The 15137-nt window shown below is 36.2% G+C and overlaps 1 protein-coding gene across 3 annotated transcripts in view; it reads left to right on the forward strand.

The window, feature by feature from the left end:
• Positions 1–15137, forward strand: part of LOC138314386 (mediator of RNA polymerase II transcription subunit 1-like) — a 115714-nt gene that overhangs the window by 22554 nt on the left and 78023 nt on the right. For 2 of the 3 annotated variants that reach the window (XM_069254686.1, XM_069254687.1), the window contains exon 16: positions 1230–12075. In XM_069254686.1, coding sequence (XP_069110787.1) covers positions 1230–6231 — 5002 coding nt within the window. In that variant the 3' untranslated portion in view covers positions 6232–12075. Of the gene's footprint in view, positions 1–1229; positions 12076–15137 lie in introns of those variants that run through there. The other variant, XR_011207370.1, reaches the window with a different exon arrangement.

Genomic DNA, 15137 nt, shown 5'->3' on the forward strand with positions numbered 1-15137 from the left:
CTTGAAATAAGAGGAGATTAATAGAATCTTACATGGGTCTGTGAAGTGGACAGGGATATCTCAACCCGAGTGAAAGATTTTGGCCGGTGAACCCAAGGCTTTCCAAGGGTTGATGGCCAAAATCTTTCGCGAGGGTTGAGATATCCCTGTCCACTTCACAGACCCATGTTTGATTCTTTATCTCTCATACTTTGTAGAAAAAATGATGAAATTCCACTTGGTTTCATCGCGCCATTATCGTAGGAACGCCGTTATGCTTCAAAATTGATGCTTCATCTACAATTCGTGCCACAATTACGCCGCATGTATTGATGACGTCACGTCATTGTCTAGCACGTGTTAGCTGTCTTACACCCCCCTGTGTAAGATAGAGATATCTTTTCCCTGGCAACTACAGGATATCCCTGTGAAGTATGGCAGAAACAAGCTACCAATATATATTGTTTCCTGTGTCATTTCTGTCCCATACAATCCCATTTCAGTTCAATAACTAATCCTGTAGCTATACATTGATACTTTGTTAAACTCAAAATTGGTTGTAGCATGCTGAATTAGTAAACAGGAATTTGAAGATAAACTTATTTCTGAGCCAACAAATACTTGGAATTAGGCATGATGTTAGAGATATTGATGAAATTAAGTGTATTTCTTGGCAGTCTTTATTTCTAAATGTCAAACAAAGCAAGTGTTGTCAGGTGTGTTGTACAAACACTTGTTTACTGAACTACTGGGAAATTAAAGGAGAAAGCACCATTCTATTGAGAATTTGTATGTAGGTTGTTTTATCATATCAAAAGTACTTAATAGCCAGTACATAATTTTGCAGGTTAAAATTTTCTTGATTTGGGATCAAAACCTAAAAAATTTTAATTTTGCTGAATCAAAATTTTGCAGTTTGGTTTCAAGGATATATGTAATTCAATCAACACTTATTATTACATGTATCAAAATTTTACAAATACATTGATGAATCGTGAAAATATCATCTCTATGAAAATAACCGAGTCTGAAATAACTAGAGAATATTTGATTAGAATATTTTGTGCTGATATATAAATATTATAAAATGAATTGCTGGTTATTTTCATTTTATAATATATATTTCATATATCAGCACAAAATATTCTAATCAAATATTCTATAGATATCGCAAAGCAAATTATGATGATTATGTAATCTGTAGTATCGGTAACCTATTTGAATGCTGATTTGGTATATGTCTATTTCAGGTGTTTATCCATACCGGTCACACTGAGGTCCGTTATCCATAAAGTGTCGGAAAAGCTACGCAAAGAGCCATCACCAGAACCAGTACAAACTAACCACAGGAAACAGTGGCCAAACTTTCTTCCGACTCGTTACCATCATCCAATTCCTTATCATATGGACAATAAACCCACAAATTTACTACACAATCTGTTGCCCCCACAACAAGTGCCGATTAAGATGCAGCCCAGTATTCCTGTACCGGTGGGCCTACCACCCGCTCCAGTGATGGATACAAGTACAACCCCCACGGAGGATAAACCTAGTAGTAATCCACTCCTGGCTACTTTGCTTGACCAGGACTCTCCCAGTCCCGATTCTTCTCCTGTTAATGAAAGTCCCATGTTGTCCAAATTACTGGGGGACGACACACCAGCTCTAGCCTCCAGTATCCCCGCCCCACGTACGCAGAAACCCAGAAAGCTAGGCAAGAGACGCTCGCGCGATGCACTCAGTGGTCGGAGTCCAAAGCACCGAGTGTCGGATAGTGATAGTAGTAGTGTTAGTATGGACCATTTAGATTCCAGTATTTCTTTTGATGACTTACATCACCCTAGTTCGGTTGGAGGAGGGGGAGGGGGTGGAGGACCAGGGGGTGGGATGGGTCATCCCCACCCTCAAGCTCGAGAGGGAGGAACCTCAAACATGACCATAGACCTTACCACCCCTGAACCGTTTCCAATGGAATCACCCATGAAGAAATTAGAGAACACCTTAGATAGAATTATACCTAAGGATCAACAGCAATACCAACAGCTGCAACAGCAACAGCTTCATCAGCAACAACTTCAACAGCAGCATCACCAACAACAACTTCAACAAAACCAGCACCAACAACTTCAACAAAACCAGCACCAACAACAAAACCAGCATCAACAACAGAGCCAGTATCAGCCACAAAACCAGCATCAACAACAGAGTCAGTATCAGCAACAAAACCAACATCAACAACAAAACCAGCATCCACAACAAAACCAACAACAGCATCAATATGCAACACAGCATGATCTGCACAGTCGGCAGGAGAAGGAACTATCTATGCTTTTGTCTGATGGCAAGGACACAGATAGCAAAAGTTTTTACCCCACATCCAATACCGGGTCAAAAAACGAGATATCGTCTACCTCTCTTGAGGCACTCCTCACAGGGTCGGGAGAGGTAACTAAGACAACAGATCCGAGCTTCTACACAAACAGTCAAACAACCCTTCGCGGGGAACTCAGAAAAGGACTGACCTCACCAGGCCTGGTGAGACAAAACTCTAATCAAAATGCTCAAAACCAACATTCCGGGGAGTCGGGGGAACACAATCCCTCTAGTGTTGGCTCTTCCCGCGGTTCAACTAGCTTTTCCCCTAATTACAGTGATTGTGACACTCCGAGGGAAAACAATTTTAAGTCTTGTGATAGTCATCCATACAGTCTGAGTGCAATGTTGAGTAGCAATGTAAGCAGCGGTGCTACCAAAACGGCAGCTAGCTTTCCCACCACACAGATGGTGTACAGTAACAACGTCAGTGTGCAACAGCGAGATATTAAACTGGAAAAGATGGAAAACTCTTCTCTGAGATCGCTATTAGACGGAAAGAACCGAATAGAAAACAGTATTGTTAACAGTGATATTCCAATTAAGTCAGAACGGAATCTAAATCTGAAATTAACATTAAAAAGGGCACCTCGAGTTATCGAAAGTTCACCGTCGCATGTAAGTGATGTGTCATTACCAAAGAGTAAGAGTACTGGGATGTTTGACTTTCAAAGTGACGATGATGAGCCTTTTGATTTTAAGGAACGTCGGAATATGACAGTGAGTGTTATTGCGCAATCCCCTACAAGGCTTCAGATTAAGCCTAAAATGGCAAATATTTATGATTCAAATAGTGGCAAACTAGAAAAGTATAAGAAAAATGAACTCAAACATAGTAGTAGTGTTGGTGATGGAAAGAGGAAACGAAAACTGGACTCTAAAAAAGAGAAAAAGAAACGAAAAACAGGAGACCGAGGGAGTGAGTCAATGGGTGAGGCAGCTGTGTATACAACTTCTACTATGGAAACGGAAGTGAAAAGTGACAATTTGAAGGTGAAATTTATCAAAAGTGGTAGTAAAGTTTCCATGGAAAGTAGTCCAAAGACTTCATCTCCTTCCTCTACTAAAGATCGAGACAAAAGTGATCGGAAGTCTTCTAAAGAACATTCAGACAAATACGAAGTGTCTTCAGTAAAGAGTAAATCCTCATCGTCAAGTAGTCAAAAATCTTTATCATCGTCTTCATCTCATAGACACCGTTCAATTTCATCTCCTAGTGTTACGGTTAGTAAAGCGGACTCCAAGCTCATCACTAAAACACCCACGATAAAGCTGAAACCCATCACCATGCCTCATAGTTCTTCTGTTAATGTTCCGTCTGTCAAAACACCAACGACAAGCTCAACCTCCTCCAGCAAGAACTCCCTCACCCCAACGTCAGCGACAATCGGTCGTATAGGGGCGGTGTCGTTGGCAACGTCTGGAAGTTCTAAAAGTGGGTCGATGACACCGCCACCTTCTGGGAAATCCTCTTCGTCGACGTCGGTGAAAACGCCTCCTATTGGTAAAGGCCCAACGGCAGCATCTATTTATTCAAGCAAGTCTCAGACATCATCGTCTACCTCAGGGAAGTCGTCTACAGGATCTTCCAATAGAAATCTGGCAACGACCGGCCGTAACTCTACGGGGAGTCTGTCAAAAGGGTCAAATGGGCTACCATCGAGTGGAAACAAAATGTATTCAACAGAGAGGAAAGGTGGGTCTCCCTCACTTTCAGGTGGGAGAAACACACCAAATTCCTCGGTCAAGTCCAGCAGTTCCCTGACAAAATCATCTACCTCATCCAGCAAACCCCAGTCTGGGAGCTCAACCAACGCTGCTAACGTGTTGTCCTTTCTCAACACAAATGCCAGTGGAATAGCTAGTCTACCGCCAATACCAAAACGGTCTTCATCATCGTCTTCTTCCAACAAATCCACATCCACACCGCTGTCTGCAGCAAATCCTCCCTCATCCACTGTATCGTCAACGTCTTCCTACTCATCACCAGTAAATGCTACAGCTGCCATGAAATCATCGAGTGCCATAAATAGTACCAGCACCAGCACATCAGTTTCAAAACCTAACAATATCTCTGGATATGGTAGTGGAGGCCCCAACAAGGGGTCGGGCACTACTACATTCACAGCTACCAGTAAAAGTGGAAACCCAATCAACAAGTCCAACAACGCACCACTTCCCAGTCAACATACTGTGAATAAATCTGTGAGCAACAATGCCACTCCTCCACCTACCAGTAATGTAAATCGAAGTTCTAATAATACTGCTGTGTCTAATAGTAATCGGCCTTTGCCAGTGGTGGGGACAACCAGCGATACTGCCAACAAAAGCTCAACTAAGTCAGGTATTACAACACCACCCACAAATTCCAACAACATCAACAATCATAGCGTAAACAGCAAAATTATTTCCCCGACCACTATGACCCATAGCAGTAAGATTAGCCACACAACTGTGAACAGTACGGAACGTGAACCTGTGAGAAAACCTTCGCTTGTGTCGACACCACCGACTAGCGTCAGCAGCAGCAGTGTCACAACGAACGTTACCAGTATAGTCAGTAGTACCGCTAGTAGTGGTGTAACTACCAGTAGTCCTGTTAGCACCACTGTAACCAGTACGGTCGCTGTGACTGTTCCCTCTGTCAGCGGAGGAAATGGCAGCACCCCTGCCACACACACTTCGCCGAGTAGTTCAGCAGGGGGAAGCACAACTTGTACTTTGTCTGCCAGTGCCATGGCCAAAGCCAGGGCCAGGAAAAGTTCCTTATCTGCTGTTATAGACAAACTGACTAAGTCCAGTCAGCAAAATGTGCATGTTAGCAGTGTACCCGAGGGCAGTGAAGGCTCTCCAGGCGCGGAGGAACGCGGATTTGACGATGCCTTTGAGGCGGAAACAGAGCTACAGGAAGGTTGTGGTACCTCTACTGTGAAAAAAGTTGTAAATGCACAGCCTGGCGAGGCAGGCAAAGCTGTGAATAATAAGACTGGACAGGGGAGAGGGAGGCCAGATACCACAGATAATAAATCAGTGTCACAGAAGTCACCAGGAAACAAGGGATGTGTGGACAGTCCCAGTAAAAAGGGAGGGGGTGGGGAAAGTGGCAAGTCATCCGCTCCTCGCGACGGACGGAGTGACTCCAGAAATTTATTCTCGTCAATTATGGACAGTCTATCATATGAAGAACAGACTTCCAAGGGAGATAAAGTAGTCAGTGAAAGTGATAATAAAAGTGTGTCTAATTCCAAAAATAACTCTTCTTCACAAGGCCTGAATGTGGGTGGTAATGAACGTGAGGGTGGATCTGTATCCCGAGATGCAGACCACCCTAGTCCTGCTAAGAAAGCAAGAACTCAGTCCCCAAAAACAAATCCCAACAAGTTCAATGGGGAAACGTCATCCCCAAGGGATGTTGATAAAAAGTGTGACAGTGAAAAGGATTTCTTCAAAGTGCCAACACCAAAATCTAACAGTGTTGAAGACTCCGAGGACACTGAGAACTTGGTGGTACGGAGAAAATCACGGACTAGTACCACTAGACCAGTGTTAAGTCCAGCTAGTCCTGCCAGTAGTCCTGAAAACCTTATCATTGACTGTCAGACTATGTCGCCTCGTACGCTCCAAAACAAAACAAACTCTCCACAGTGTAACACGGACATAGCCGACACGGTCATAGAAAACAACAGACGAATCAACTCTAGCATCAAGACATCCAAAACCCACACCGCTTCTCCAAAGATAAAGGGGACGCCGCCGACAAATTCTCCCATCACGGTGGTGGCCAAGGAACACTCCAATCCCAGTTCAGTTTCAAATCCTTCTCCATGCGATATTGACGACGACCTAATGAACGAGGCCATTATGGGTTTTAACAGTTGACTCTGTACAGTTATCATAAGTAATCTATCTACCATCTGTAGGCCACTGTTAAATACAGGTAGCTTTTGTATTGACTGGGTCGTCTTCATTTATTGCTGTAAAAAGATTGAATCAATTCACCACAGTTGTTCACATATGAAAAAAATAAAAGATGGACCTGGTGATGTTATTGTGTTTAGATAAGTCTTTGCAGTGTTTTTCATTGCCAGCACTAATATCAGCAGGTCCATAGAAAGATTTTTATCTGAAATATTGAATTGAATATAAAGTGAAAAACCAGTTTGTTTGCATAAATGGGCAGGCCCAAAGTCATATGGTTCAGTACATTGTGAGATACGTATACAATTTAGTCTATGATGTAAACCAAATTAATTCTGTGAAGGTAGTGTGTTAAGGCGCTGGAACTACTGATTATGTTAAATAATGAATAGGGCCTCTGATAAATTACGACTTACAATTAAGGAATAATAATAATAATAATGTAGGGTACCGTAGTTATTTTTAGAAAAGTTTATAAAATGCAATGTTCTATTAGATCTAGCAAAGTACATGCCTGGATATGTATGGAAAGACTTTCCTTTTTAACACATTTTGTAAAATTTGAATTTTAGAAATACGTTTCTTTATCACATGTTTTGATAAAATTTTGTCAAAATTATTGGAAATTTGGTTTGAATTACCCGGTGGGTGATACATGTTCACTTCTAAATGAAATATTCAAAATCATGTTCAGATACAAAATGATGAAAGAACTGCACATTTTAAAACTTAAAATTCTTTGTATCATGATTCTATTCAAGTGTATCCTAGTACTTATTCAAATTTCATTATTTGTATTAAACTGTCTATTCATGGTTGCGGTCATTTAATGAAGTAGTTCAAATGTTGCATATTGAAGAAAGCCAGAGGAAGACTACAAACCTATATTCTTTATTTGCATATTACAGAGTTATCTGCCCTTGTGGGTAGGTATTGATTGTGACATCATGTGTTGGCGAGTGTAACGTCATACTTAAAACGACATAAGTTGCGCTCATAAAATAATAACTTAACAATCTATACCTACATTCAAGGGAGCTAACTCTCTAATATGCAAATAAGGAATAGCAAGAAAGTGATTTTATTTTAATTTACATACTGATCCACAAGTCCTTGACCAATGGATTGATTGATTAATTGAGTCCTATTTAGGACATATAACCAATAGGTTCCAACTGGGATTGTGGTTTTTCTCTGTGAACTCCCAAGAACAAAACTTGGCTCTCCTTAAATGACCAATAACTATTTATAGGACAAACATAAACAAAATAGAGAGATTATTATCTATTACAGGAAATAATCTGGTAGAGAATTTTAAGAATGAGGGTGGATAACTAGTAAGGATAAGAAGACTAGAGGAGATTAGTGAATAGTTAGCTGTTATTAAGACAGGCAGAGAGTGATGGGGTTTACAGTGTGGTATATTGTCATTGTTAAGCGTAACGCACTGGTCCAACTAGGCCGTTCTGTCCAGGAAAACATTTTGTCGTCATAGTGCTTTGATAAATTTTCTTACTTTTACGGAAAAAAATAACGACCCTGATGTGTTGAAATGTTATTTATGTACTGTATAGATTTTTATCAAAAAGTTCATTGTTTTAGCCAAGTTTGTTAATTCATCACGTGATTAACATGTGCTATATATGAGGAGAAAATCAAGACACATTGGTTGGTACTGAAATTTTATTTTTGTTACCATTCCCCCCTGAATGCCCAAAATGGACTATTCCAGCCGTTGACCTGGAAGAATCTAATTGCGTCTTCAGGGGTGAATGGATTGAATGTCATTCATTAGATTTAAGCAATTTTTATCATGTTCATGTTTGGTTTGAGTCATATTTAAAATTTCAATTTGTTTAACATTTCATTCTAAGCTTTATATCTTTCCGGGAAATCCAGAACACTATCGAAAATTTCAACTTTATACTACATATAAAGCAGCATTGATGTTTTAAGTCTTGAAAATGTTTTCAGTGATTGTTCCCATAATATAAGTCTTAAAATATATGTAAACAAATTTTTCAGCAATGTTTCATTCAAAAGCACTTTTTAACTTAAATTTATGATTCTCTTAATAGGTATCAATTTGCATTCAATTTGCTCAATTCCACTGCCATTTTTTTTTTATCTTATTTAAAGTCGTCCATGCGATGTAACACTTGTTTTTGTAGGCTTTTTAGTGTATTTAGTATAAAGTTTTGCTGTCAAAAATTACAAGGTGGTTTGTTTAGGATTCTCTTTATGATTACAAATTTAACTTAATTAAATCTGAATTTCAATGAACTTTAATAAGCTAACTGATCATACAGTTTTTGCAATTTGCACCAAAACTTGGTAGATAAGTTATTGAATATTTTGATAGATAGCAGTGTCTATTGTTTGGTGTTGTGTTCCTTTGCCCTTCTGCATACAAAAATCCTTTTAAAGTAAATCGCTTCTCATGATCAATTGTTACTAGTCTTAAGTGGTAGTCTATGTAGTTGTTAGGTTTGTAGTAGTGTTTTGGACAATACACACGTTTGTTAATAAAATAAAATAAGTTCAAATGAAATTGTGAAATATTTGATTGTATTTTGATAATTTACATCTGAAAGAGTAAGAAATGTTTTAAGGTATAAATATCATTTATTTCCATGATGCGTCAAGAGTTATTTATTCTGTGAGCAAAAATTGATTGTTACAATTTTATTATCCCTGGACTTTTAGAGTTGTGTATATTTTTTTTTTTGTATCTGTCAAAACGTTTCTTTAAAAAATTATTTATTTATTCAACTGTTATATGTTCAGGTATATTAAATTATTTGATGCTGCAGAGTACAGTTTTATTTTGAAAATGGCACACATACCAGAAAAATAAGTCAGACAAAAAAGTCAGCAATCACTATTGAAGTGTTCTTTTTGTGTTTGAAATTTGTTGTGTAATGTTTATGAGAACTAGTATTAGTAGGGCTGCAGTTTAGTATGTATTAAATGTCTGGCTTGGGGATTACAAAATTTCTTAGACAAAAATTTTTTGCTCTGTCAAAAATTATATCTAGATTGGTTCAGCGAAAACCTCAGAATGTCTAAGTGTTGCGACTGTTTCGTGATCTGCAGCTGCCAGATGATAAGCTACGGTTAGGCTTCATTGTGTCTGAGTGTTGATAAGATATTTTTATTCTGAAACCTGTTTTTAATACTTTAATGCAATAGAATTTCGAAGTTGTGTTTTTATCATCGTAAAATAAAATGGCAATTTTTACAGGTATATTTAGCTCCGTAGTTTTAAACAGAAAAGGCTGACCAAATAGAGAAGCTATTTTAATTCAATCTTAATTTCAAGTAAGATATTACTTGTCAAAAAGCAGTTTGTGTATGTGTTGTGTGTTTGTCGTAAAATGGGCCTGATAAAGAGCTTTTCTACACTTATTCACATATGAGAAACTACTGATTATTGTCATTATTTGATAACATTAGATATTTATATTGATTTTCTATGAAAAAATATGTAATAATGAGCTTCTAATCTTAATTGCAAATTAAATAACTTTATGCAAAACAAAAAAAAGAAACATAACAGTGTGATTGTAATTCGTAACCTGTATCGTATAAAAAAAACTTATCAAATCATGCAGATCAAAATAAAACATATTGACGCTGAAAACATTTTTCTTCGACAGGTTAAATGATTACTTAATCCTAATTGCTTTTGAAAATAGTTCCTTTTTGTTAATTTGGTGTTCAATTTTGGTTTAGAGTTAAAATTCTGGTAAAATTTCAGTATTTTATTCAAAATTTATACATATTAATTTTTTTATATACACTATTGTATATGCTTTTTGAGAGCACCCACAAAAAATACTGAAATGAAATTTACACGAGTAAAATGTGTTTAACACATATTTGATTTTCGCTCACATTTCTGTGTTTTTGTCATTTTTGGGGGTAGCTCTGTTTCGCAAGTAATGTATCGAACACCCGTAAAAATTTCAAAGTTTTTCTGTTGGAACTTGTGTTTAGACATCTTAAATATATTATTTAAGTATTTTTATGAATATTTTACAATAAAATGAATTTGACATGCTAGAAAGTAAAATCCCTAGCAAATTTTGAGTAGTATATATTAACAAAGTTTTTGCTTTTTATTTAAAACATGACAATATTTTCCAATCGAAATGGATTTTATGTCATGCTTCCTGTGATGAGTAGTGATTTAATCTGAATACTGATTAATTGTTATAATTAGAATCATATAATTAATTATTATATTCTGCAACCTATTGTAATGGCTGTAAATGCAGTCGTATCAAAAATGGATTTTGGGTTGTCTCCCCTCATACGGAAAGATTTTCATTAAGTTAAGCTTCAAAGTAAGGTAATTTTTCACCATTTCATACATCATATGTAATACAGATTTTATTGCAATATTTCAAACTTAATCAAGAATTATTACCAACTGCAGAATGTTTACAAATTCTTCTGCACTCTGGCGAAAGGATGTTTGAATAAATTCAACAAGCAAATAATATTTAAGACAATACCTATGTTTAAATATAATATTTGTTTTTAATAGTGTTTATTTCATTATGATCTGATGATAGGTTTAATGGCCATATGCCCCAATGTTTCATATTTATTGTTAAAGGGTAACTTCATGTTAAGATGTTGATAGTTATGTACAAGTTTTTTTCAAGGATGGCATGTTTCCATGTAAATTGATAACAAATACTGCATTAAAACTTCATTTACTGTGAACTTCATTAATATATTTGTGCAATCAAATTTTATCCCATTGTGAGTTTTCAGAATAGCACAATGATAAATAGGTATTACTGTTTTAGCAGTGTTTTGGTAACACCATCTTATTTAGCATAATACTTTCGGTGTAAAAACATGTTGAAATATTTTAGTGTAACGCTGAAATTTGTCTTTAATAGTGTCTTTTGCACTTGATTTAACATTTGTTTATTGGTTTATACTGAAATCATGCAATTCAAAATCATTCTCATATCCCCAGAGAAAACAGGAGATTTAGTAGCAGTTTTTTGACCGGAAGAAATGTTTAGGTAAATTATTTCTTAAGACGTTAAAACATAACTACCTGAGTGTTATTGTTGTTTAGTGATGTTTTTTTGGATGTTTAGTGACGTTTTGAGTGTTTAATGTAAGCAGATTGATTTTCATCTGTAAATACAACCATAGAATTGCCGTAAAAAAGAGGTATTCTGTCGCCATTTGTGCTGGACAGATTATTGTCGATACACATATACATAGTGATCTTGTGTCCACCCCTGCCCCTTGTGTAGTACATTGTTTTTCTAGTTCATTGGTCTCTATACGAGATGCCATTCTGATAAGATTTTAAACAAATTCGTAAAATCCACTTTAAGGAGTTATTCTCTTCCAAGGGTTGGGTAAAGGTGGAGACAAAATCTCATGATTAGAGCGTTGTATGTTCATATTTATATCCTATGGAAAACTCATTCATGTTATATTGTAAAATATGTGAGCATTTATTTATCACTTGTGGCAGAAACCACTGATTATATTATAAATAATTATATAAATATATATATATATAAACAAGTCTTCACTTGTAGTGGAAGATTTTTAAGTCGCTGTACATAAGGCACATACCAAAAGATGTTGATTTTTGTAAATAATATATATATATGTATCTAGGACTGTGTTTATATGAAGTTTAGGTTCTATTGTGAGATATGTATGTATGTAGCATCTCTATGTGATGAGTGAACAGCCACACTCCTCACTGTCAAACTTAAAAAATTGTTTCCCATGTCAAAATAAATGACAATATGAATCAAACTACAGTTTTTGTGATTTTTTGTGACGGTGTATACCACTTTAAAAGCTATAGTCATAATACTAATAAATAAGATGCAACAGGTTTTCATGGGGAAACCTGGAGTACTAGGAGAAAAACAAACCCACAATCGGAAACTGGACCATGATTACCTTGATTATCACTGACCTGTGATACTCTGGAAATGATACTCTGCAGATGAAAATGTCAGGGAACAAATCTGTTAAATGACTTCTATATATGGAATTCAGCAGTCCAGAAAATTAGCAAACAAATTCAGACAGTTTGGGCTGGGAACATTAGTGTTCAGATTTATGAAAAGTCTACTGGAACACTTAATATACCATATTTAACCCAAATAGTACCTCTCTTCCTTTTTGAGGTCTCATTTCAGCGACCTTGAATGAAATGCAGACTGAGTATAAAAAAAAAACATTTCTTTGAACCTTTTTGCAAATGGATTCATGGCTAACTTTTCATGCAAAAAAGTTATGAAATGTTTGTCCTTTCAATTTTCTAAGGACCCTTGGCTTTTATTTGGTTGAATACGATAATAACCTTGTATTTGCTTGGAAACAAATGAAAGAGGTCAAAGAATGTTGAAATTTGCACCATCCTGCCACTTGGACCCGAAGTTATATTGGTAGAATGTTTGACATCTTGTTGAATTGGGGGATGCCAGAGTTCCATGAGAGCAGAATAAGACAACTTGTTTACCAACATTTTGACAACAAAGTCACTCAAATACCGATATGACCACTAAAATAACCATCAAAAATATTTATCATTCTTTCGTCAGCATTAATTCTTTCAACAGTGGTGAAAAAGTAAAACTGGACAAAACAACTATGAAATGCTTTATGAAATCATTTATTCTTTGACTGCTCTGCAACATAAATAGAATTGCTCAAGGTTCACTTCAACACTACCAGTACATCTCGATATAATCTTATGACAGGTCTTAATTTTCTCTTAGTATTGGAAACACCATGACCATTATCGTTTATTCGGAACAACCGGTTCGACCATTCGTTAAAGTCATAATTCTGACAGACTTGCAGTTTTTGATACAGGTATATATGAGGGTATTGTCAAAGCTCGTATGAAAACATTTTAAAATCACCAGATCCGTCTTTTATTCATAAATGAATAACTAGGACCAACCAGTCAAATTGAATAATCGAAAAACGACCAATTTCTTATCTATTTAGCCTCATTTTCAAAGAAACGTGTTTCGAAAATGAGACAACTAAGCATCAATTTTAAATGAGAAATTTTTTTACCGGGTAGTGAAAGAAATCAGCTTTTGACATTTCTAATAAAAATTGTAACACACTTTCTTATATGTGTATTTATTTCATGTAAAAAGATGTAAAAGTAAAATCAGTTCAGTAAACATCTGGTCTCCTAAAATACAGTAAAGCGACATGATCAAAATTGTTGCATCATGATGACTATAGACGTACATACAAAGTACATTTTTCTCAGCTGCCTAGGATGTCAGCATTTGTGAACACCTTTTTAATTTCATTATACAATCAATTGGAATAGCTGCCTTCAATGGTTTAAACGTTAACATTGAAACTGGAGCATCTACAATAAATTTGTTCTGTTTTTTATTCTCAAAAGTTCAATACATGTAATACACTCAAGAGTTGTCTCCCTTCTTTTAAATCTGAATTTGAAACCAATAATGACACAATTTTTTAAAGTGCACAAACATGCAAAAATAATTTTTAAAATTCCCGACTTTTATGAAATCATCAGAGTGTAGTTAATATTGTATCTGATTCCTCTTTTGTTATAATAGAACACAAGACAGCAGAGTAGTTACATGTTGGTTTATAACCAAATCTCAAATACCAAAATATAAAATAATCTTTTACATTTGAGGTAAAAATTCTATAGATATCTGGTTAAGTATTATTGAGGTACACTTTTATCATTGCTTTGTATTTACAGCCACAATCACGTCATATCTACAACTATGTACAGGCAGGTCAGAATATGTACAGGTAGGGGGGGGCATATGTACAAGTGCTGTTTCCACTGTAATACCTTGGGCACTTAAATAATTAACGACAAGGGGCTAGAGGCACTTGTAGGACAGGCAAAGTGGCATTTACCCTGCACAATACAGAATAAGCACAGGAGGGGTACAAATAAAGGGGGGGGGGGGGGCAGTACTTTCAGGAGATGACTAGTTAGAGGACTCATGGAAAGAAACAGTGTACCTTACATGTATATAAACATTGCAGTCAATATTATCACACACAGTTTTTGGCATTACTTAACAAATAATTTCAAAAATAAACATGATCATTAATTCATAATTGTAAATTTGGTAAGGATTTTTCTGTCTTCAAATTTTCTTATACTTCTATGAAATTAACACAAAATCTTTTTACATGCAAGTCTTATGAAAAAAAACCAGGTTTCAAATTTTGTGTTAACTTCATGCAACAAGTATTAGATTCTTTTACGGTGTCCAAGTGTTAAACTTTAAATCTAATGATCTTCATAAAACCAATGTCAGATCAAGGATTTATAAGTGAGAAGGATTCGTGACTGTCTCTTTACATCACTAAACACTACGTGAGACGGCTATGAACCCGGAATAAAAACCATTTTCCTCAACAAATACTTATCTTATCGAATCAAACCAAACACCAATGTAAAGTTTCTTAAATTTCACAACGTTTATCACTTGCTTTAAGAACGGAAGATTTAGAGGATATGTCTTAAATTTTCGTTAAAAAAACCCATGACAGCTCATGAAATGACAGCCCGCTTCAGAAAGTAAGACGTTAACCCTTGCACCCGCAAGCTACATCAAAGGCTGCGCCGGCGTATATCAAAGGAAAATCAGTCGTCGCCCAACGTCACGGTCAGTGCACAAACACAAAGCGCCTGCCTTGGACTTCCCCAAAACCCAGTGTGACTTATCCTTCTCATATACGTCCTTGGTCAGATATACAATATAGTTGGGTTATTTTGTGGCTCTAAAGTTTTGTTATTTCAATTTAAGAGAAGAATTTTTTTATTTTCAGCATACCCCCAAGCA

The sequence above is a fragment of the Argopecten irradians genome, chromosome 2 (genome assembly GCF_041381155.1).
Source record: "Argopecten irradians isolate NY chromosome 2, Ai_NY, whole genome shotgun sequence".
Classification (NCBI taxonomy): domain Eukaryota; kingdom Metazoa; phylum Mollusca; class Bivalvia; order Pectinida; family Pectinidae; genus Argopecten; species Argopecten irradians.